At 47.7% G+C, this 21,785-nt stretch overlaps 1 protein-coding gene and 1 long non-coding RNA gene across 5 annotated transcripts; one reads left to right on the plus strand and one right to left on the minus strand.

The window, feature by feature from the left end:
* Positions 1 to 6,684: 6,684 nt before the first annotated feature.
* Positions 6,685 to 20,874, minus strand: RAD51D (RAD51 paralog D). 4 transcript variants are annotated; one of them, XM_058560386.1, is made up of 10 exons: positions 20,700 to 20,873; positions 20,295 to 20,428; positions 19,962 to 20,080; positions 13,428 to 13,509; positions 13,053 to 13,187; positions 12,445 to 12,540; positions 9,748 to 9,838; positions 9,557 to 9,627; positions 7,449 to 7,613; positions 6,685 to 7,281 (listed from the first exon to the last, which is right to left on the minus strand). In XM_058560386.1, exons 1-10 carry the CDS (start codon positions 20,779 to 20,781, stop codon positions 7,198 to 7,200), a joined length of 1,059 nt encoding a protein of 352 aa, XP_058416369.1. In that variant the 5' UTR covers positions 20,782 to 20,873; the 3' UTR covers positions 6,685 to 7,197. The 4 variants fall into 4 exon arrangements, with proteins under 4 accessions (XP_058416369.1, XP_058416370.1, XP_058416371.1 ...); XM_058560387.1 differs by having other exon boundaries at positions 20,295 to 20,356; positions 20,700 to 20,872; XM_058560388.1 differs by lacking the exon at positions 13,053 to 13,187 and having other exon boundaries at positions 20,700 to 20,874.
* LOC131417236 (uncharacterized) lies at positions 7,192 to 13,074 on the plus strand. The gene is made up of 3 exons (XR_009222693.1): positions 7,192 to 7,304; positions 9,030 to 11,492; positions 12,364 to 13,074. It is a non-coding gene; the product is annotated as an uncharacterized LOC131417236 (long non-coding RNA).
* Positions 20,875 to 21,785: the final 911 nt, after the last annotated feature.

Below are 21,785 nucleotides of genomic sequence, written 5' to 3' on the forward strand. Positions count from 1 at the left end.
GCCACACAGTTAGAAAAAAGTCGAGCTGGAATTTGAAACCAGGTCTTTCCACTACCAGGAACGCATGGAAAGACTGGCCTTCTAGAGGACTCCACACCTGTATTAAATGTGCCCATCTTTTTCCTACCTGGCATAGTAACTTTCCTTGGTGCAATTCCTTGTCTTCTTGGCTTCTCTCCAGGGCTTTATTTTCCCCCATGAAGGCGTTTATTGTTTCTTCTTTTCCCCTTCTCTGGTGCCTTTTCTCTTGAGATACCAAGACCTTGTTCATCCTCTCTTATTTCTGAAATGAGTTTGTGACCTGTGATTCTCCACCCAGTCTCTCCTTCTCTTGATGTTACTTATAGTCATAGAGTGTAAATAGGTCCAGAACAAGAATGCGGCGAGACCCAGAGATGTCTTTTTGAAGCTTAGTTTACGAGCTGAGTGCTCAGTTCTGAAAGAGGGTGCGTTTAATTCACTGATTGGACCCAATAATTAGAGTCTGGATTCACACCATCCTGTGGAAAATTGTTTTTTCTGGGGCCTCTGGTCCATATTACAGCTAAATCATTGGAATGCTGCTAAATAATGTGCATATCCCTGAAGCGAGGTGGTCTCCTCTACTTTCTCCACCTTGAGCATTACCACCATCACTATTTTTCATTTTTATTGTGCCCTTCCACAGAGGCACTCAATAATGCACCCATTGTGCAAGTAATCTGAAATCCTTTTCAGTGAGCAATAGTATTTAGTAGTTATAAAATGCTAATTTGTCTACCAAGTGACATATTTATAGGAGCTGTTTACTTTGACATATTTTTATTATTTCACTCATTTGCTAAGTACTTTCCAATACATATTTATGAAGTGCATGCCTTTCCCCAAACAGTAGTGAAAAAATAAATCATATTATTTCTTTTATTAGTAGCAGCATAGTTTGTAAGTCCTGGTGCTCTGATTTTTGTTACTTCTGGCAAGAGACAGAAGAATTCATGGTGATTGAACACCTACTATGTACCAGACTCTCTGTGAAAGGCACTTTACATAAATTATCTGTTTATTCCCGAGACATATTTTACCAATAAAGAAAATGTAATTCCCCTGCAACATAGATTTTACCAATGAGACAGAGACATTACCAGAAAGGACCCAGCAAGGCTTCGAACCTAGATCTTTTCCTGATTCCAAAATCCCAAATCATCATTCCACTTCACCAGCCCTCTCTTAACTTCTCTGGACCTAATAAATTCTGTAAAATAGAAAGTATTCCTTTCTGAGAGAGGCTGTGTAGGTCACGCCAGAATGGAACAGTTAGAGATAAACAGACACAGGATGCTAACCCCAATTTTTCTATGGGAGGTTACTCTCTGAGGGAGTTATTCCCTAAGAAATCAGTGGTAGTGTTTTTCCCAAAACAAACGCCAGTAAAAGAGTTCTACTCAGGGACAGCCTGGTGGCATAGTGGTTAAGTGCGTATGCTCCGCTGCTGGCGGCCCAGGTTCGGATCCCAGGCGCGCACCACCACACCGCTTGTCAGGCCATGCTGTGGCAGCATCCCATATAAAGTGGAGGAAGATGGGCACAGATGTTAGCCCAGGGCCAGTCTTCCTCAGCAAAAAAAGAGGAGGATTAGCATGGATGTTAGCAGAGGGTTGATCTTCCTCAAAAAAAAAAACAAAAAAAAGAGTTCTACTCATTCCTGGAGACAGGACTGTCTACATAGTTTGCAGGGCATAGTGCAAAATGTGGGACCCTTGCAGCCGGCCCAGTGGCGTAGTGGTTAAGTTCACACGCTCTGCTTCAGCGGCCCGGGGTTCACAGGTTCGGATCCACAGACAGCATTAAGAATTTCAGGATGGGGCTGGCCTGGTGGTGTAGTGGTTAAGTTCACGCACTCTGCTTTGGCAGCCTGGGGTTCGCAGGTTCAGATCCCAGACACGGACCTACACACTGCTCATCAAGCCATGCTGTGGTGACATCCCATATACAAAGTAGAGGAAGATTGGCACAGATGTTAGCTCAGCGACAATCTTCCTCAAGCAAAAAGAGGAAGACTGGCAACAGATGTTAGCTTAGCGCCAATCTTTGGCACCAAAAAAAAAAAGAATTTCAAGATGGCAACAGCAGAGCATTAAACTAAGCACAGGGCTCTGTGCAACTGTACTGTTCACATTAGCATGAAGCTGGCCTTGCCAGGACAGAAGGAAGCTGTTACCAGTATCTCCCAGGCGTCATAAACCTCACAATGATATGAGATTGAGTGCCTATTATATGCCTGAACAGTATTCAGTGCTTTATATAAGCTATATGACCCTAAAGCAATTCTATGCAGCAGGTATTATTTTCCCCATTTCACAGTGGATGAAACTAAGGCTTAAAGAAGCTAAGTGATTGATCCAATGACATGCAGCAAGTAAGTGTCAGAGCTAAGAACAAGTTAGTTGAGATGTAAAAAATCTTGTTCCTTGACTTTGTATCCTTTTTAGCACAGGCCCATTATCTTCTGGCAAACCCAGGTTTAATTTGAAGCTATTACACCCAGAAACTACAAAGAGGCAGGGAAGAGCTAGGATTCAAAGGCTACTCAAGGAGTCAAACTTGTGCAGCAGCTGACATGCAGTTGTACAGCTCCAGGACGCATGGACTTTCCACTGGCTGGGAGAAAGAACTCTACTCTACACATGGCCAATGTAATGGCCAGTACCTGGCATCCCTCTCCAGGACACATGGGAAACAGAATGAGGTCTTTACCTTGACAAGAGGTAACTACAGGGAAGCTATGGCATCTTACTTAATGATAAAATATTAGAAACAGCCCACTAAAGTCAGGAACAAGACAAGGACAATGCCTATTGTTGCTTCTATTCAATTTAGTACCAGGAGTTAGTCTAGCCAGTGCAATAAGACAGGAAAAAATGAAGGAAAGCAACTTTTTGAGGGTAACCTTTGATGAATAATATACATAGCGCTAATTTAAGCTCCATGCACCGCACAGCTTTCTCCATTGCCCATCCCCAACACACCTAGTTGGACAGCTTTAACTACCCAGTATAACTCCATGCCAGAACACAGCAAAAACCTAGTGGGATATGCATCTAAACCCCTTATCTTCCCCTGGCTCACATCTCAGAGAGCATAGACCCTGTTGTGTTTTAGTCAGCTTTATTTCCCCCAAGCCTCCAGTTCACTTTAATACCAATGATATCTCCCTTCTCCAAGTGTTTGTCATTCTCTTCACTTCTCTAGGGGAAATCAGAAAGAGCTGATAAAGTAGATCTCTGATCCAGCTTTTTATGGTGAGCTAAGCTGAAAAGAAGCTGGGATGTGTAGCCTTGGCTGCTATCAGGGAAAAATATGAGAGAGTATTATTCAAACATTTCCATATTCACAAGTGAAGGCAGCATGAGGATGGAAAGTAGAGTTTGGAATCAGACAGATTCAAGTTTGATTCTGGTGCTGCCACTTATTATGTCCTTATCCTCACTGGGCTCCCATTGACTGTCTGTAAAATGGAGTGATTCCCCACGCCACGAGGCTGTCCTAAGGTCTAAATGAGATGTGTACAAAGAGCCTAAGCACATGAGAGCCTTGACAAACTTGCCTTCTGGACTATGGCAGACAGTAGTGGTTGCCCCAACATCCAATTCCTCCATGCACACGCCCTCCTTTCTAGTAGCATCCCCATTTTCTTCCAATGGCCACAGCATGTGCTTAAAGAAAGCCTGTCCCCAGCTCCAGCGCTATTTCCTGGTTGGTCTGAACCAATCAGAGTGGTCCCATTTGCCTTACCATGATACAGACGTGAGTGCATGAAGCAATTCTGCACCAATGAGACATGAGGTAAGTCTGCTATGGTTGGAAGGAAGTTCTGAGTTTTCCATCCTTAAAAGGATAAAACAAAGAGGCGATTATGTTCCTGCCTGTAGATACAGTTATGTGCCACGTAACGTTTCAGTCAACCATGGACCACATATACGATGGCAGTCCCATATGATTAGTACCACATGGTCTAGGTGTGCAGTAGGCTATACCATCGAGGTTTGCGTAAGTGCACTCTATGATGTTCACACAACAATGAAATCCTAACAATGTACTTCTCAGAATGTATCCCCGTCATTAAGGGACGCATGACTGTATTGTCAGGTCTCAACTGATGCTCAGAAGGTCTGCATCCGGGCTTTGATGAGAACAACAAGCTTGAGGACAAAACCAACACAAAAGGAGAGCAGAGCAGAAAGATGGAAAGGCTCCACACTCCTTGAGAATGAGCAGCTGAATGAGCCAACCTTGGACTTCATGTTACCAGAGATAATGTCTTTATTGTTTAAGCCTCTGTAAGTCAGGTTTGTTACTTGCAGCAGAGAGCAGCCTCAATGATACACGGACCTTGTGCCTGAGAGAGTCATTGGGAGTTCAAGTGCCTGACGTAAAGTCATCAAGTGCTAGCACATAGTAGGGATTCAACATTAATTTTGTCTAATATCAAACCAAGGACATACAACAGTCCTTTGTAGAGAGATACGTAAAAAGACACTCTGGAGACTCAATGACTATCTAAATTAAGAGAAAAACATTCCTGCTTTCCTCCTTTGCCATCTTTAAAATGCATTAAAGCCCACCCATTCATACATTTAACAGTTATAGTCATGCGTTGCTTAACAACAGGGATGTATTCTGCGAAATGCATCGTTAAGCGATTTCACCACTGTGCAAACATCATACAGTGTGCTTAACAAACCTAGATGGTATAGCCTACTACACACCTGGGCTATATGGTACTAACCTAATGGGACCACTATGTGCTCCATCATTGACCAAAATGTCGTTATGTGGCACATGACTGTACTGAGCATTGACATGGGAGCCCTTAAAGCAGATCCTGGGCTCATGGAGAGACAAGTAAACAGAAAGAATAAGTGAGTGGTACAGGGGGGTTATGATGACTAACAGTTGAGGCACACAAAGGGCAGGATGTCAGGGTGGGTGTGCACGGAGGCAGACACGTAAGCAAAGGGAGCAAAAGGCGCTTGGGCAGGGAGCCAGCCTGGCCTGAGGCCTTTAGGGGCCCTGCAGAGCATGGTGTGCCTGGGACAGAGCATGCAGTGGCGGCATGCCCCTCAAGAGAAAACCCCGTCTAAGGCCAAGGCCCAAGGAGGAAGCAAATTGTGAGGGGCAAGGTCCTGCAGGGGTGTCACGGGTGGTCTGGAGTAGCAGTGAATGCGGCACCTTCCCATGGCGAGAGGGGCCACCTGGGGGAGGGGTGTGGCGCCTTCTGCAGGAGGAAGTGCCCTAGTGGGAATAGAAACTAAAGGCACCGTGGAGATAGGAATCCTGGCCTAGGAATCAGGAATCCTGGGTTGCAGCCCTTGTTCTGCCACTGGGACCATCACATCCTCTCTGGGTCTCAGGTTCCTTCTCTGTTAAATGACAGGATAGGGCATGTGATCTTTATAGGCCTCTCAAACTGCATTATTCTAGGGTCCTCAGTCAGGGACTAAGCACCTGGACTTACCACATACAGGAAACATGGCAGATCTGCCCAGGGCTCCACCTTGAATGCTAACTCCAACTGATGGTTGTGGCTACCTGGAGTGCTGAGTGGAGAAAAACTGCAAAAGACTCAAGCTCCACAAAAAAGAACACTTGCCTGATTGGTGATATCTGTGGGTTCAGGATGGCCAATGGTATGAGTGGCAGGGACTTGCCATTCCTAGCTTAACGTGTTGTTTCCTGCTATGTTTGCAGAAATGTGCCAACCGCTCATGGTATAAGGACACTGAAGATTCACTCCTCCTGGAGTCTTCTGTGAAAGCAGCAGCGCCAAGGATCCCCTAGTTTTGAGCTCACCAACCCCGTCTTCACTCAGGCAGCCCGTTTGCCACTCATTCCCAATCCTCCCTACCTCTTGCTTCCATCCCTGCTGCATCCATCATCTCTAAATGTCGTATCTTCTGCCTACAACTCTGACCCCTCCTTTCCTGCAGCCAAGACACAACTAATTAATTACACAACAGGCTCTCTGAGAAAGGCGACCTTCCTTTAAAAAATGTGATCAGTAAACAAACCTGATCATTTCTCTACTTTGCCTTTTATTATCCCTTCCCCGGTGTGCTCCTCCCCTCCCAGCCAGGGTTTCAGCTCTCAGACGGAGGGCCACAGTGCTGGTCACAGAAAGGGGGATTATTTCATACACCAGGGCACTAGGCTATGGTACAGCTGGCAGGAAGAGAAGGGTAATTATATTGCATCTTGGAGCCACCGGCAATGAATTTCTGCATAAAGGACTAGATTTGCCATGTATTATTTACGCCAGCATCAATTTTCCCAGTTGGCTCTATTTACTGTGCAAATTCTCCTGTCTGTTTATGGGCAAGACCACGGTTCAGCACCTCTGGTTACTTTACACTGTGGAGAGGCCCCACAGGGCACCATGCAAATTAAACAAGTGGCTGGATTCACCAGGAGCAGGTCACATCCTTTTTTCATGTTAAATCATATCCCTGGGATTGCAGCGAGCTCACAGTCTCACCTAGTCATGGTGATCCACACAGGTGTGCGCAACCAAATTGGTGGGAGGGAAAAAGGAATGACTATTCTTTGGGGCCTCACTGGGGGAAAGTGAAAAACAACTTTCTGGGGGAAATTAGGTGGCTCTGGGGCTTGGGGAATTTCCTTTTTATATTTTTAAGAGCACGACACAGATGAAGAAGAGTTTTACATTTACGAGGTTACTTTCCACCCAGTAACTTACAGACAGAGCTAAGTGAAAGGGAGCCCCATCTTACAGATGGAAAAACAATGGCAAAAAACAAAGAGAAGCAAAGGCAAGCTAGAGGCTTCATGGCTCAGACCCTGTGTAAGGATGGAGCACAGGTACAATGGTGATGCACAGGGTCATCTAGTCACTAGTGTGCCTCTTTAGAGATGCCCCAAGCCAAGGGGAACTTGGCTCCCACTGAAACATACATAGTAGAAACAAGGAAAGAAAACTTGGCACCAGCATGAATTCCTGAGTCCATCCACCATAGCATCTTCTCTCGCCTGTAGCTCTGTGTTTCCACAGAGAGAGAAGCTGAGGAAATGGAGATGTCTCTTCTGCCCAGCCCGAGTGCTTCTACTGCAGTCCCAAGGGCTGGGTGGCAGGGAACAGGAGGTATTACTGCACAGGAGAGTCGGGCGCCTTGACGTCTCTCCCTTTCCCAATCAACAGCACAGTCATATCTGATCTTCCTGTAATGCTGGACTCTGCTCTGGAGTTCCCCAGGTCCCAATGTCTACTGTCTCCTGGAAACCTGTTGGCTGGAAGAAGACAAAAAGGAAGGGTAAGTTTTTGAGTTAAGCAACTCAAGTGTAGCCTCTTTGGTTATAGGGTCTTAGCATCCAAGAATTCCTCTACAAGAGATCTGTGGGCACAGACACCACCCTCAAGGGCCCTGATTACTAGCTTCCCCCAGGGGCCAGCTCACCAGACGGGGAGATTTGATCAGACGTGCCGTGCGCTGACTGCCTGATGTTCCTGCTCCTTCACCGATATCCAGAAGAATCCGGGTGCTGGGCACAAAGCTCCAGGAGCGTCCGAGGGCAGGTTTGAGCTTCCCACTGTCCCTGTCTCGGGTTATGTGGTTGGTCACCTGCATCAGAAGGAATCAAAGATTTATAGATCCATAATGCTAGTGTAGAGGACATCTGTTCCTACTGCTTCATTTTACAGATGGGAAAACTGAGGCCTAGTACAGAGAAACGACCTCCCCAAGACTCCATAACTCATCAAAGGCAGGTCTGGAACTAGAACCTTGGGCTCCTGACTTGCGCCCAGCTCCTTCCACTAAATCACGATGCCTCAGGCTTAACTCCAACAGAAGGTTATGGGGTACATGTCAGGCAATCAGCAGAGCTGTCTGCACTTTCCTGTAAGGAAGCCAGTAGTGGGCTTGAGCCTACTACACCCCCAACCCAGCAGATGGGCGTCCTGAGACCATGTCCACCAGCCCTTTGTGTCAGGTAGTGCATCTGTGTGTATGGGGTTGGGGAGAGTTTTACAAGGGGGGGGTCCTAATCTGGTCGGTCAGCTCTACTCTGCCCAGGGTAGCCACAGGTAAGCAACTTGAGCCTCACAGTATCCTCCTGATGAGGTTCTCCCCACACACACACCGACCCCCCAGGGCAGGGGCTGTGGCTTGTTCATCACTGAATCCCCACTGCCTAAGCCAGAGACCAGCACATAGCAGGGGATCACATACAGCCTTAAGTCAGGAGAGGGAGGCCCTGAGACCCAGTACAAGAACAAAAGAATATGAAAACAGATGTAGTTCCACTGCCAGTGGGTGCACACATTAGTATAACCTTCCTGGAAATTTGGCAATGTTGTATCTAGCCATTAAAAATACAGGTATTCCTGACTCAGTAATTATACTTTTAGGAGTTTGAAGAAATAATATGAGATGTGCAAAGAGATTTAGGTATAACGATATTCATTATACTTTTATTTAAAATAGAGGAAAACCAGTAACCTAAAGGCCCCAGATCAGGAAACAGTTAGAACGTTATGTTACACCAGGGGTAGGCAAACTACTGCCCGTAGGCCAAACTTGGTCCCAAAATTGTTTTTGAAAATCAAGTTTTACTGGAACATAGCCATGCCCATTTGTTTAGGTATTGTCTGTGGTGGCTCTCACGCTATACGGGCCAAGTTGAGTAGTTGCAACATAGAGCGCATGGCTGTAAAGCCTCAAATATTTATTATCTGGCCCTTTACAGAAAAAGTTTGGTGACCCCCATGACATAGGTATTAAACAAAATAATATGTAACTGCTAAAATTGGCATTCTTAAAGAATCTATTTAACGACATGGGAAACGGAATGAGATGGTAAGTTTTTTTTTTTAAACAAGGTTACAGTTTAGTTGGAAAGTTGGTTAAAAGTATATGTATGCATGCAGAGAAAAAAGATTCTACGGAGATATATAAAAATATTAATATGGTTTCTGTGGATGTGGAGATTGATTACAAATTTGATTCTTCTAATTAACTATTTTTTACACTTTCTAGGAAAAGCATGCAGACTTCTAAAAAATTACTCCATAAGCAGAAAAAGCTACTTTAAAAGCAAAAAGATCCCTTTCTATGAAGCTCTGGAAAAGCAAAACTATTGGGACAGAAACCAGATCACTGGTTGTCTGGGGCTGGGGGACCTTTCTGAGGGGACAGAAGTATCCTATATCTTGACTGTGGTGGGGTAACAAGACTGGATATGACAGTATCCGTTACAAACAAGGAGAAAGTTACTGCATGTGAATTACACCTCAATAAACCTGACTTAAAGAAAGCCAAAAGGAAAACAAGACTGTTCCTGATCCCTTGGCTACTTATGATCCGACCCCCTCCCAGGCCAGCACTCTAGATGACTCAGGGAAGTGGGGTTATGACCCTTTCCTAAAGGGCCACTTTGGGAGTTCAGAAGCTGCCGTTTAAGAGAAATAAAGAGCTATAACTAGAAATCAAGCTCATCTCCCCGCTTGGTGAAGCTCAGGGATCAGAGACAAGAGAAGCACGGCTGGCCAAGCCCACTTCCTCACCACCACTGCCGTGCCAAGGTCCCGGGCCAGCGTCTTCAGCTCTCGGGCCAGCTGCATCATCAAGGCCAGGCCTAGAGGAGAAGTAGAGGGGGAAGGCAGCAGGGCATTAGGGACTGGGCTGGCTGGAGACTGGACTCTGATCTGGGAGGCAAGATCACATCCCTGACCCTGGGCTCTGCCACATCACTCACCTTCCCTCTGCTGACCTCCTAGAAGTGGGGAGACCACGGCGGTGACCGAGTCCACAACCACGACCTTCACAATCCCCGAAGAACTGCTCACCTTGGGGGTTGGGGGGAAGTAGGTGCCATGAACCAGCTGGCCCATTCCAGGACAAGCTTGCTCCTCTATCAGAAACTGGTAAGAAATAACCTCCCCCGACCCCAAATACAGGAGCACAGGAATCACGGAATTTCAGCCAAGTCTTCTTTCCCCACCCCACTTTGTCTGTATAACAGATTTTACTGAAGACTTGGGTGGACAGAGAGGGTTTAAATCACAGTACACCACAGATACCCTAAAACAATGAAATTTGAGAAATCCCTGTCCAGTGTCCTGCTGCCCCTGGTCAGGAATTTCCTTAGTGGCCACCTTTCTCCTTATGGCCAGCCCCCCAACATCTTGTCAGGTCCTTCTTTTCCCCCTCCTGCTTACTTCCCAAATTCCTAACTTCTTTTGCTGAAGAGTTCAGCCTTTCTCTTTACTTCAGTCTCCTTCTAGATCATTTCTCTGGGGCCTCATCTTCCAGATCTAAAATGGTTCCAAATATAGATATAGAGACAGCCATCTGTTAAAACCATAATTTTTTGTCTCTACACGAGCACTAGCAACCTCCTAGTTTCTTGGACCTAAACTGTCTTTGATGCTTCCCTTCTCTTCTCCCTTAGTCTTTATATCCAAGTCATTTGCTGATTCTGTTTCCACAACTTTTTTTTTTTCACTTCATGTTGGCCAAGTCTTGGATATTCAGCATTATCTGGTCTCTTCTGCACTTCTTCCTTCATCTTCCAGATACTGACTCTTGGCCAGTCCTCAGCTTGTCTAAGAGAGGATGGCGGAAAAGAGAGAAGCTAAAACTGAAATTGGCTTAGCTCTTCCTCTCTCTGGGAGACCAGGTTGAAATCTCTGGCTAAAATGCGACAGCAAGCCTTTCACTGCCTGTAGCTATGGAGCTGTCAGGTCATCGGTGGCAGACAGACCCTAAGGTGGTCCCCAGATCCCCACCTCTAGGTATTCAAGCGGTTGTACAATCCCCTCCCCTTGACCATGGGTGAGTCTTGTGACTTGCTTCTGACTAATGTCAAAGGTGTTGGAATGTCACTCTCTTGATGAGGCTATGTTATATGGCAAAGGTAATGGGACGGCACCTCCGTGATTACATTACATTGTATAAGACTGTGTGCTGCATTTTGTTCTCACTCCCATGCCGTCTTGAAGAAGCAAGTGGCCACGCTGTGAACTGCCTTTGGAAAGGGCCACGTGGCAGGGAAGAGCAGGCAGCTTCCAGGAGTTGAAGGTGACCTCTGGCCAACTGCCAACAAGAAACTGAAGCTGCTAGGAAATGAATTCTGCCAACAACCTGAGTGAACTTGTAAGCAGATTCTTCCCCAGTTGAGCCTCCAGATAAGAACACAGCTCAACTGCCACCTTGATTACAGCCTAGTGTGACACTAAGCAGAGGACCCAGCTTAGCTGTGCCCAAACTCCTGATCCACGAAAACTATGAGGTAATAAATATGTGTTGTTTTAAGTCACCAAGTTTGTGGTAACTTGTTATGCAATAATAGAACATAGACCATCTAATGCTCCTACAGTAAAAAATATATGGTGACTGTGGACAACTCACTGAATTTCTCCAGCCCTCACTCTCCTCATATCTAGAAACGAGAGGGTTGGATTAGATCAGGACTACCTGCCTTCACGTCTCAACACACAGGTGGGTCATAACCAGCTATGACTCCTATGGCAAGTATTTGTTCAACCATTATATGTTCCAAAGTTTGTAAAAATGATTTACTTTATATACAATCCTGGGTATGCCCATGGGAACATGTCATCCTTTGGGGTGAGAGAAAAAGTTTAAGATGAATTAAACTATTCTAAGGTGTCTTCCAAATCAGTCTGCAAATCAGAGCACCAAATCCTGTCTAAGCATCTAGCAGGTATAGTAGGGTACCAACCCAAATGCCACTCCAAACCCCTCTTCCTTGTTAACAGGACTCTGAAAGTGTTAAGGTACTGGGCAGAAATCTCGTGATGTCAGGGAAGGTGGGCCCAACCCCTGGTCTAACATAACACATATAACTCAGTTTTGGCCAGTTAGATGTAAGGGGAAGTGGGAAGTCTACCAATGAGTTCTGGAGAAAGATTTTTCTTGCTTGATAAAAGGGAAGAAGTACCAAAAAGAGGCATTTATCTTTCACTGTCCTGAATATGGATGTAGATGTGTGAAGACATGATCCTTAGAGCTATAGCAGCCACTCTGCAATCGTGAGGGGGAAGAGCAAGAGAATCAGACATACCAACCTAGAGCCCTGATACTGTGGACCTGCCAACCCCCAGACTCATTTGAGATAATTAAATGTCCTCAAGCTTCAAATATCTGTCAGACTCCATTAGTTGCAGCTGAAAGTAATCCTAACTGAGCCGGTGGGGGCATGCAGAGATGAATATAACACGATCCTTGCACTCAAGGGGCTTTCTGTTTAGTGGGGAAGATGGCGTGTAAACAATAAAGCACTCAGGAATCCCATCGTGGGAGTGGCAAACACAGCAGGAGTCACCAGATTGCACATCTGCATTTCCAGAGTCTGTAGGAGGATATCTGCCCATATCCAGAGAGCACCCGGCAAGCTGGGTGAAGCAGAGGGGTAGAACAGCATGCTCACCTGCTGGGCCACAGCACCTCGGAGGTCCTGCAGCACATCCAACATCTGGAAGATGTCAAACGCACGTACCACCTGGATCCTCTGAAGAGCTCCCGCCTGAAGAGGTAGGGATGAGAAGGAGGGGCTTCGGATAAGAGGGAGCAGGGGGTGGAGCAAGATGAAGAGGGATGTTAAGGCTGAGCAGGAAGAGGCCCCTAGACAAAAGGACTCAGGTCCAGGATGGCAAATGGGCTTTGTCTAATGGGTCAGTTCTCACAGTGGTGGCTGCCTGGGTGCTGAGGTGCAAAGCCAAGTCAGAGCTCAGTGGGAATGAATGATAGGACTGATTAGCAATGTCTGCCAAGGGCAAGAAATTGGATAGACACACGGATGCAGGCTGTTTGCCAGCCCTGAATTAGTTTCTTGGAAGGATCAGTGTGGGTAGCATCCAAGCTGGGGTGATGTCATAACAGGGGAGGCTTGAAGAATACAGGAAATATTAATAAAACAGCAAGTTTCAAAGCCAGAAATAACTATTCATCCAAATGGCCCAAGTGCTTGCAATGTAAAGGATAATGGGGTCTTTTGGTGTCAGAATCTCAAAGGAACCCACCCCTCCTGCCCCTTACCTGCTCCTCCTCATCTGGGGTTCTGGCCTGAAGTAGCTGGAGGAGGCGGGAGCCTGTCAGCCCTCCACTGGAATCAACGTATAGGACGTTCTGCTGCAGGCCATGGGCCACATTTGCAGCCACACAAAGACATACCTGAGCAGATGGGGCATTGGGTGAACTTGAGCCCTCAGAGAGGGCCCAGAATGGGAGCTCCCCACCAAATCTTGTCCAGATCCCAGCAACACAAATGGGCCAAGGTCAAGCCCCACTCCTCACGACCACCTTCTCTCTTCGGAGCTCTGAATCACAAGCACAATGGCAGAAGCCCCCCCAGGGATCCAGAGCCATGCACCCCTCTCCCCCAATCCCCCTGGCTGCTGGCCACACGTGTACCTGGGTTTTGCCGCTACCCGGGCCTCCTACGAGTTCAGTCACTTCTCCAGTATAGAGACCAGCATCAAGCAGTTTGTCCAGGCTGATGGCAGAATAGGAGGGAAAAGAATCAACCCAAGGGATTGGAGGGAAGGGAGGGAGTAGGAACCAAGAAGAAAAGCAAGACATTCCTTCCAAGCACTGGTTCTGTCCAGAGACATTCTGAACATCTCTGGCCAGGAGGCTTCTCCTGGTGGAGCTTCCTTTGGGGAAAGAGGGCACGGCTAAACGCTCTCCCGGTCCCTCCTCATCCTTTCACTTCAGCTTAAAGACCAACCTCCCAACAGAGGTCTTTGCCGCCCTCTCAAAAGATGATCCTTTCATTTTCCATCTCAGCCCCTTGTGGGTTTTCTTGATAACATTTCTCATAATTTGTCATTTTTTTTAACTTTGAAATAAGGAAGTTGCCAAAAAATGTATAGGGAGGTCCTGTGTACCCTTCACCTAGTTTCACCTGATGGTGGCATCTTGCACTACAAGATGTACTGTATTACAGTACAGTATCACAGATTGACCCAGTACAATCCACAGAGCCTATTCAGATTTCACCAGTGTTACCTCCATGTGTCTGTGTAGAGTTCTATGCCATTTTATCACACGTGTAGGTTTATGTAACCACCACAATCAAGATAGAGAACATTTCCATCACTACAAGGCTCCCTTGTTGCTAGCCTTTATAGCCACACCCCTCCTCTCTACCTCTAATCCCTAACCCTTGACAACCACTCATCTGTTCTCCATCTCTATTACGTTATTTCAAGGATCTTATGCACATGGAATCATACAGTATGTAACCTTTGTGATTGGCTTTTTTTCACTCCAAATCATTCCCTCGAGATCCATCCAAGGTGTTGTATCAATAGTTTGTTCCTTTTTATTACTGAGTAGTATTCCACGGTATGGATGTACCAAGTCTGTTTAACCATTCACCCATTGAAGGACATGTTCCCTATTTCCAGTTTTGGGCAATTATGAAAAAAACTGCTACGAAGATTCACGTACAGGTTTTTGGGTAAACCTAAGCTTTTATTTTTCTGGAATAAATGCCCAAGAATACAATTGCTGGGTTGTAAGATAAGCACAGATCAATGTTATAAGAAACTACTATTTTCCAGAACGGCTATGCCATTTTCCTTTCCCACTAGCAATGTATGAGTGATCCAGTTTCTCCACATCCTCACCAGCATTTGCTGTTATCACCATTTTTTATTTTGGCCATTCTGGTAGGTGTGTAGCAATATTTCATTGTGATTTTAATTTGCATTTCCCTAATCACTAATGATGCTGAACATCTTCCATGTGATTATTTTGCCACCTGTACGTCCTCTTTGGTGAAATGTCTGTTCATGTCTTCTGCCCATTTTCTAATTGGATTGTTTTGCTGTTGAGTTTTAAGAATTCTTTATGTATTCTAGATGCAAGTCCTTTGTTGAATATGCTGCTTACAAATATTTTCCCCACTCTATAGCTTGTCTTTTCATTCTCTTGCACAGTATAAGTTCTTAATTTTGATTTTAAAAATTTATCAATTTTTTTTTTAATCATACTTTTGCTGTCAAGTCTAAGAACCCGTTGCCTAGCCCCAGTTCCCAAAGACTTTCTCCTGTTTCGTTATAAAGCTTGACAGTTTTTTTTTTTTTTTAAAGATTTTATTTATTTATTTTTCCCCCCAAAGCCCCAGTAGATAGTTGTATGTCACAGTTGCACATCCTTCCAGCTGCTGTATGTGGGACGCGGCCTCAGCATGGCTGGAGAAGCGGTGCGTCGGTGCGCGCCCGGGATCCGAACCCGGGCTGCCAGCAGCGGAGCACGCGCACCCAACCACCAAGCCACGGGGCCGGCCCCATTGACAGTTTTAAGTTTTACATTTAAGTCTGTGATCCACTTTCGACTTTTGTATAAGGTGGGAGGTTTAGGTTTATTTATTACCTCTGACGTCCAACAGCTCCAGCACCATTTGTTCAAAAGGCTATATCCCTCCTCCACTGAAGTGTTTTTGCACCTTTGTCAAAAATCAGCTGGACATTATTTGTGGGTCTACTTCTGGGTTTTCCACTCCACTGATCTGTGTGTCTATCTTTGCAATACCACACTTATCTTGATTATTATAGGTATAGAGTAAGACTCAACATTTGGTAGAGTGCCTCCTCCAAATTTATCCTTCTTTTTCAAAATTGCTTTAGCTATTCTAGGTCATTGGCTTTTCCATATAATTATTAGAATAAGCCTATTTCTACAAAAACACCTTGCCAGGATTTTGGTAGGAACTGTATTCAATCTACAGACCAATTTATGGAGAACTGAATCTTTACTATGTTGAGTCTCCCAATCCACGAACACAGTATGTCTCTCCATTTACTTGGGCCGTCTTTGATTTCTTTCATCAGCAATGTTTAATTTTCAGCATACAGATCCTGTATCTGCTTTGTTAGATTTAGACCTAAGTATTTCATTTTCTTTGGAGCAATTGTAAATGGTATCGGGTTTTTAATTTCCGTTTCCACATGTTCATTTTGAGTATATAGAAATACAATTGATTTTTGTGTGTTGATCTTGTATGCTGCAACTTTGCTGAATTCACTTATTAGTTCTAGGAGTTTGTAATTATTTTCTATTTGCTTGTTTTCATCTGTCTTCTCCATTTGGCCGGGAGCACCCTGGGGCAAGGACTGGGCCTTGTTCACTATCACATCCCTAGCGCTGGCACCGTGCCTGAAACACAGGAGACACACAATAAATGTTCCCAGAGAACTGAGTGACAGAACAGTGCTATTTAGGTCCTATATTGTCAACACTCGGGCTGTGGAAGCCTTGGGATAAACTCACGACATGGCCAATTCCTAATCCAGGTTCTGTCCTTGAACCACCATGAAACAGGTCACTACCCACCCCCTATGCCCTGCCCAACCTGCAGGCTGAAGCTTCTCCTCCTATGCCACAGCCTATACCAATGCCTCCGAGTCCTGACCACACACATCCCTTTTCTATCCTGCAATCACCTTCACAGCCTCCAGTCCCCTGAAATGTTTCTTGAGGACCTCCCATGACCCCTCTGTATGTGCCAAGCAGCCCTTAGTAAGCACCCCATCTATTTCAATACCAGGGACCCCATGATTATAACCACAGGTCCCTGCCAGTCAAAACGTTCTGGTTACCACTCCAGCCCCACGGCTTCTTGGGGTAATTGTGTTCATCTTGTTTCTGTTTAATAAGCACCTGTTTGAAGAGCATGGAGCCTCTGCCCCCCTGGATCTGGTTCCTTCCACTGAGATCAGAGAACCCCCAGTGCCATTACAGCAGTGGTTCTCCTGGTGTGGTCCCCAGACCAGCAGCATCAGCATCACCTGGGAACTGGTTAGAACCGCACTCTCAGGCTGCACCCTACACGTAATGAATCAGAAACTCTGGGGGTGGAGTCCCCATCTGAGCTTACACAAGGCCTCCGGGTGATGGGGATGCATGCTCAAGTCTGAAAACCATGAGGCTAGACTAGTGATTCTCAATCCTGCCTGCATAATGAAATCACCAGAGGGGTTTTAGAAAAAGAGGCCAGGATCGGCAGTTCCCAAACTCGTCTGCACATTGGAGTCACCTGGGAGCTTCAAAAAAATACTGATGCCTGTGTCCCACCCCCGAGAATGGGATTTCATTGGTCTGCAGGAGCCTTGGGCTTTGGAATGTCTAAAGATCCCCTGGTGATTCTGATGTGCAGACAAGTTTGAGAACCACTGGCCTAGAGCAATTAAGTTAGAGTTTCTAAAGGCGGGGCCCAGGCATAAATATTTCTTAAGCTTCCCAGACGATTCTAAAGTGCAGCCTGGGCTAAACCACTGGGCTTGACTCTCCAGTCAACAATCAACCACACTCTTGGCTGTGAGGATCACTCTGCATAAAGAATTCCCAAATCCACCTCCCAGCTGACTTCTCACCTATGTTTATCTTCCACATCTCCTACGGCCTAGAGGACCGTCTTACCAGTCTCCTCTAACTTGGCATGTCAACATGGAGAGAGACTCCAGCCTGCCTTGTGGAGCAGAAGCCCACCTGGGTTTTACCACTTGTCTTGAATACAAGTGATTCCTGGGATTTCTCCTCCACATTTCCCTCTGGACTGGCTTTCAGGCATTCATTCAAACATCGCCTGAATGCCTCACGTGTCCTGAATGCCTTACTCTAAAACGAAGGAGAGGGGCCGGCCCGGTGGCGTAGCGGTTAAGTGCAAGCACTCCGCTGAGGCAGCCCGGGGTTTGGATCCCGTGCGCACACCGACGCACCGCTTGTCAAGCCATGCTGTGGCGGCGTCCCATGTGAAAAAGTGGAGGAAGAGGGGCACAGATGTTAGCCCAGGGCCAGTCTTCCTCAGCAAAAAGAGGAGGATTGGCAGATGTTAGCTCAGGGCTGATCTTCCTCACACACAAAAAATAAATAAATAAAAAAATAAAATGAAGGAGATATAGAGCCATAGCTCTGGTCTTCAAGGAACCACCAAGCTCCGCCAATCAATACAGCTTCTTCCAAGGTACACTACATGTTCTACAGTCCTGCACATCAGCACTAAAGGCTCTGAGAAGGCCCACAACAAAGAAACCTGTTCAATTTGGGTTAATGGAGCATTTCCCAAATTCTTGACTACAGAACTGCCCCCCTCCCTTTCTAAACTTACATTCATTAACTGTCCGCAGAACAATGAGGAAGGCTAGAAATCTAGTGAATTATTTTCGATTCATGCCTATATCCCACCTGGTAGTATGGCACATCACAGGTCTTCTTCAACACGTCTCCCGCTATCACCTGCCTTAGATCAGACTTGTACCCCCACCCTCTCTCCTACAAGGCTCCCTAGTCCCGTCCACCCTGCACACCTCTACCCCACAGGGTATAGCTCTATTTCCACAATACAGCCTCCCACCTCCACGGAGGCAAGAAGGCAGACAAGTGCGAGTTAGGTCCCTGGACTTAGCAGTGCGACAGCCATGACTTCAAGTGCCTGGTCTGCCACTTACTAGCTGTGCCATCTTGAGCAAGTCACCTCACCCGAGTCCCAGTTTCCTCCTCATCAATGGTGATTTTCACCGTAATGCGCTCATCGGTGGTTGTGAAGAACAAATGAATTAATGCACCATGAAGTGCAAGTATGGGGCCCGATTCTTGGTAAGCACCCAGAGAAAGCCCATCCACTCCTCAATGCCCAAGGCCTGCCTCCTTTAGAGCTTCCTGAACCACTGTGACCCCTTGCAGTGACCCCATGCAGCTGCAATCTTGCAGTTTACCACTTGACTGCTCCCTAAACGCCTCCTCTGCCTATGTTGGTTTTACAAGCTCCCTAAGCCCTAAGGCCAAGTCAGCTTCCTATTACTAACACCCCCCTGATGCTGCCTCCACACATGCTTATACTTCTCTCTACCTACTAGGCCCCATGGCCCTTAAGTGCAGGAGCCTCGCCTTATACGTACACGAATCACCTGCACGTATCTGGCACCCAGTAGGCACTCAGTACAAACCTCACACGGAGCACCCAGCAGGCCCTCAGCCAGTGCTTGACAGATAACAGACTCAGACTCCCAACCAGAGGGAGCAAGCACCGTGCTGTGTGAACCCTGCCAAGAGAACGTGTCATGGAAATAGGAAGGGCCAAACCGATCCAAAGACCTTTGCGGTGGCAGAGCTCTTCATCAAATTCTGCACAAGCAGGCCAGGAGAGAGGTCAGACTCTTTGGCGAGAAACTGGCTATTGTCTTCCAACTCTTTCCCTCTCCCAACAACCCAGAAGAATGGAACTACTCTTTTACGGAAGCTCTCTTGTCCCCTCCTGCCGCAGCGTAGGGGGAACGAACCAAGTTCTGGGTTAAGTACCAGGGCCTGAGCCCCACCTCTGCCCCTCACTCCTCTTGGGTAAACTCAAGTGGGGTTAATAATCACTAACTCCCAGGGTCACCGAAGAGATTATATAACCTATAGTTACAGCTGGTATTTAGCAGGCACTCAATAAATGTTGGTCCTGTCATGTTCTCTCTTGCCCTATTCTTAAGTGAAATGGGAGGCAGGGCTAGAGAAGAGCTGCTCTGACCTGCTGAATCATAATGAAATACTGACATCTTGTTTTACAGGACAGTGGTTCTCAACCAGGGGCAATTTTGCCCCTGGGGCCTCATTTGACAATGTCTGGAGACATTTTTGACTGTCACAACATGGAGGGGAAAGAGGTGCTCTTGGTATCTAGTGGACAGAGGCCAGGGATGCTGCCAAACATCCTGCAACACACAGGACAGGCCCCTCCCCCCCACACCAAATAAGTACACATGGCGAATGTTGAGAGTGTGAGGTGGAGAAACCTCATTACAGGGTACGAGAACTCAGAAGTCCTGACTACCCGTCCAGACTGCCCTCACCACTGCTTGAAAACGCTGCTCTCTCTAGACTCCAGCATCAAAAGCCGAAGTGGAGGCAGCCTCGTCCTCCTGCCTCTCACCTTCTTCCCCAAGTACACACACAAACCTCTCAATGCCGGTGGACAAGATAGCAGTGGAGGTCTTCAGCTCCTCGTAGAGATCAGCGCCATTGAAGGGGAAAGCTGAGAACTGAGCCAGCAGCACCCGCCTGAGCGCGACCAGGGCCTGCAGAAGGGACAGCGGCAACTCCGGATGGGACAGAGGCACTTCAACCCAAAGCAGCCCAGAGTACTCGGTAATGACCGGCCAAGGGAAGGGTATCCTAGGGTCTCATACGCGCCCCCACACCCCTTATCAATGTCTGGGAAACTTTTGCTCCCTTAGCTGAGATGGGCATTCACAGACACCCGGGTTTGGAGCACGGAGACTGTCAGCTCACCTTATAAGACAAGCCACACTTCTGGGCTACCTCCTCGAGGTCCGCAGAAACCAGGTCCACCACTGAAACCAAAACACGTGCGGTTGACTGGCAGGAAGGGCGGCCCGGGCTTCCCACACTTGGCTTTGCCTCATCTGTGAAATGGGGGGACCATTCTACCTCGGGGAAGGCCGTCTCAGGAGGCCTACGTGAAATACCAGAGCTAAGGGCTGGCGTGCAGCCTGGCACACGGGAGGGGTCCTGCCCTTCCTCCGGGGGGCTCGCCCCACTCCCACCTCCCCAGCCTCTCCAGAATGGTGGGGGCAGAGGAGGAGGGAAGGCCTCCGCCCGGGAATGCCAGGGCAGGGGGGCGGCCCCGCGGTGTGCCCCGCCGCGCGGCGCGCACTGCAGAGCTCACGCGGTCACCTGTCCTGATCCCGCGGCTCCTCAGCAGCTGGACCATGTCCTGGGTGAGGCCAGGGCACAGCCCGGGCCTGAGCACGCCCATGCTCCCTGTGGGCGCGAGGCCTCCGCCGGGCCCTCTCCGGACGCCCCTCGGAGCCCCTTGCTGAAGGGGGCACGGGCGGCGGCAGGAGGCGGCGGCGCGGAGGATGTGAACCCCGCTGGGTCTCCTGTGCGCAGGGCCCGCCCTCTCGGCCGCGCCGCCGCTTCCGGCTCCCAGGCCCCAGGGCGCGGCCTGCAGCGCCATCTGCCGGCCGCGCCGCGTCCCGCGACCCCGTGGCTGGGCGGAGACCCGCGCGGGCCGGACGGAGCCAGTCCCCGACGCACGGCCCCGTGCCGCCCTTCCTGGCCCCGCGCCCGGCGGACTCGCGCGGGCTCCCACGACGCCCCCGCCCGCCTTCGCCTCCAGCCTGTTCCCCAACGCGCACGCAGGCCTTCCTGCCAGCCTCCTGGGGGCGGCCTCGGTCCTAAACGCTGGGCCAGAAAGTTCGACAAGACGGATCATCCCCAGGTCAGGGATCTACCTGTCAGTGAGGGGAAGACAGTGAAGAGGAATGAAATAAATCAGATAATAGGGTATTACAGGTTGTATGGTGGGTGCTAAGAAGCAGCAGAGCACACAGAGGGCTCCTGCTCCTATTTTCCAATTTTTTTTTAATGAATAACAACAACAAAAACCCTGAGTATGTAGAACACAAAAAATATGATTTGGTATTTTTTTTTTTCTTCCCCAAAGCCCCAGTAGATAGTTGTATGTCATAGTTGCACATCCTTCTAGTTGCTGTATGCGGAAGGCCGTCACCATGGCCGGAGACGCTGTGCATCGGAGCGCGCCCGGGATCCAAACCCCCCTGCTGGCCAGTAGTGGAGAGCGTGCACTTAACTGCTAAGCGGCAGGGCCGGCCCAGATTTGGTATTTTTAAATGTCCTTTGCTTTGCCTCATCCTCTGGAAGAAATAAAACAGCTTTACAGGGTTATCTCCTCACAGTCCAATGAGGTAGGTGCTACTTGTATCCCTGTTTCACAGATGAGGAGACTGAGGTGCAGTG

Source organism: Diceros bicornis, chromosome 18 (assembly GCF_020826845.1).
Source record: "Diceros bicornis minor isolate mBicDic1 chromosome 18, mDicBic1.mat.cur, whole genome shotgun sequence".
Taxonomy (NCBI): domain Eukaryota; kingdom Metazoa; phylum Chordata; class Mammalia; order Perissodactyla; family Rhinocerotidae; genus Diceros; species Diceros bicornis.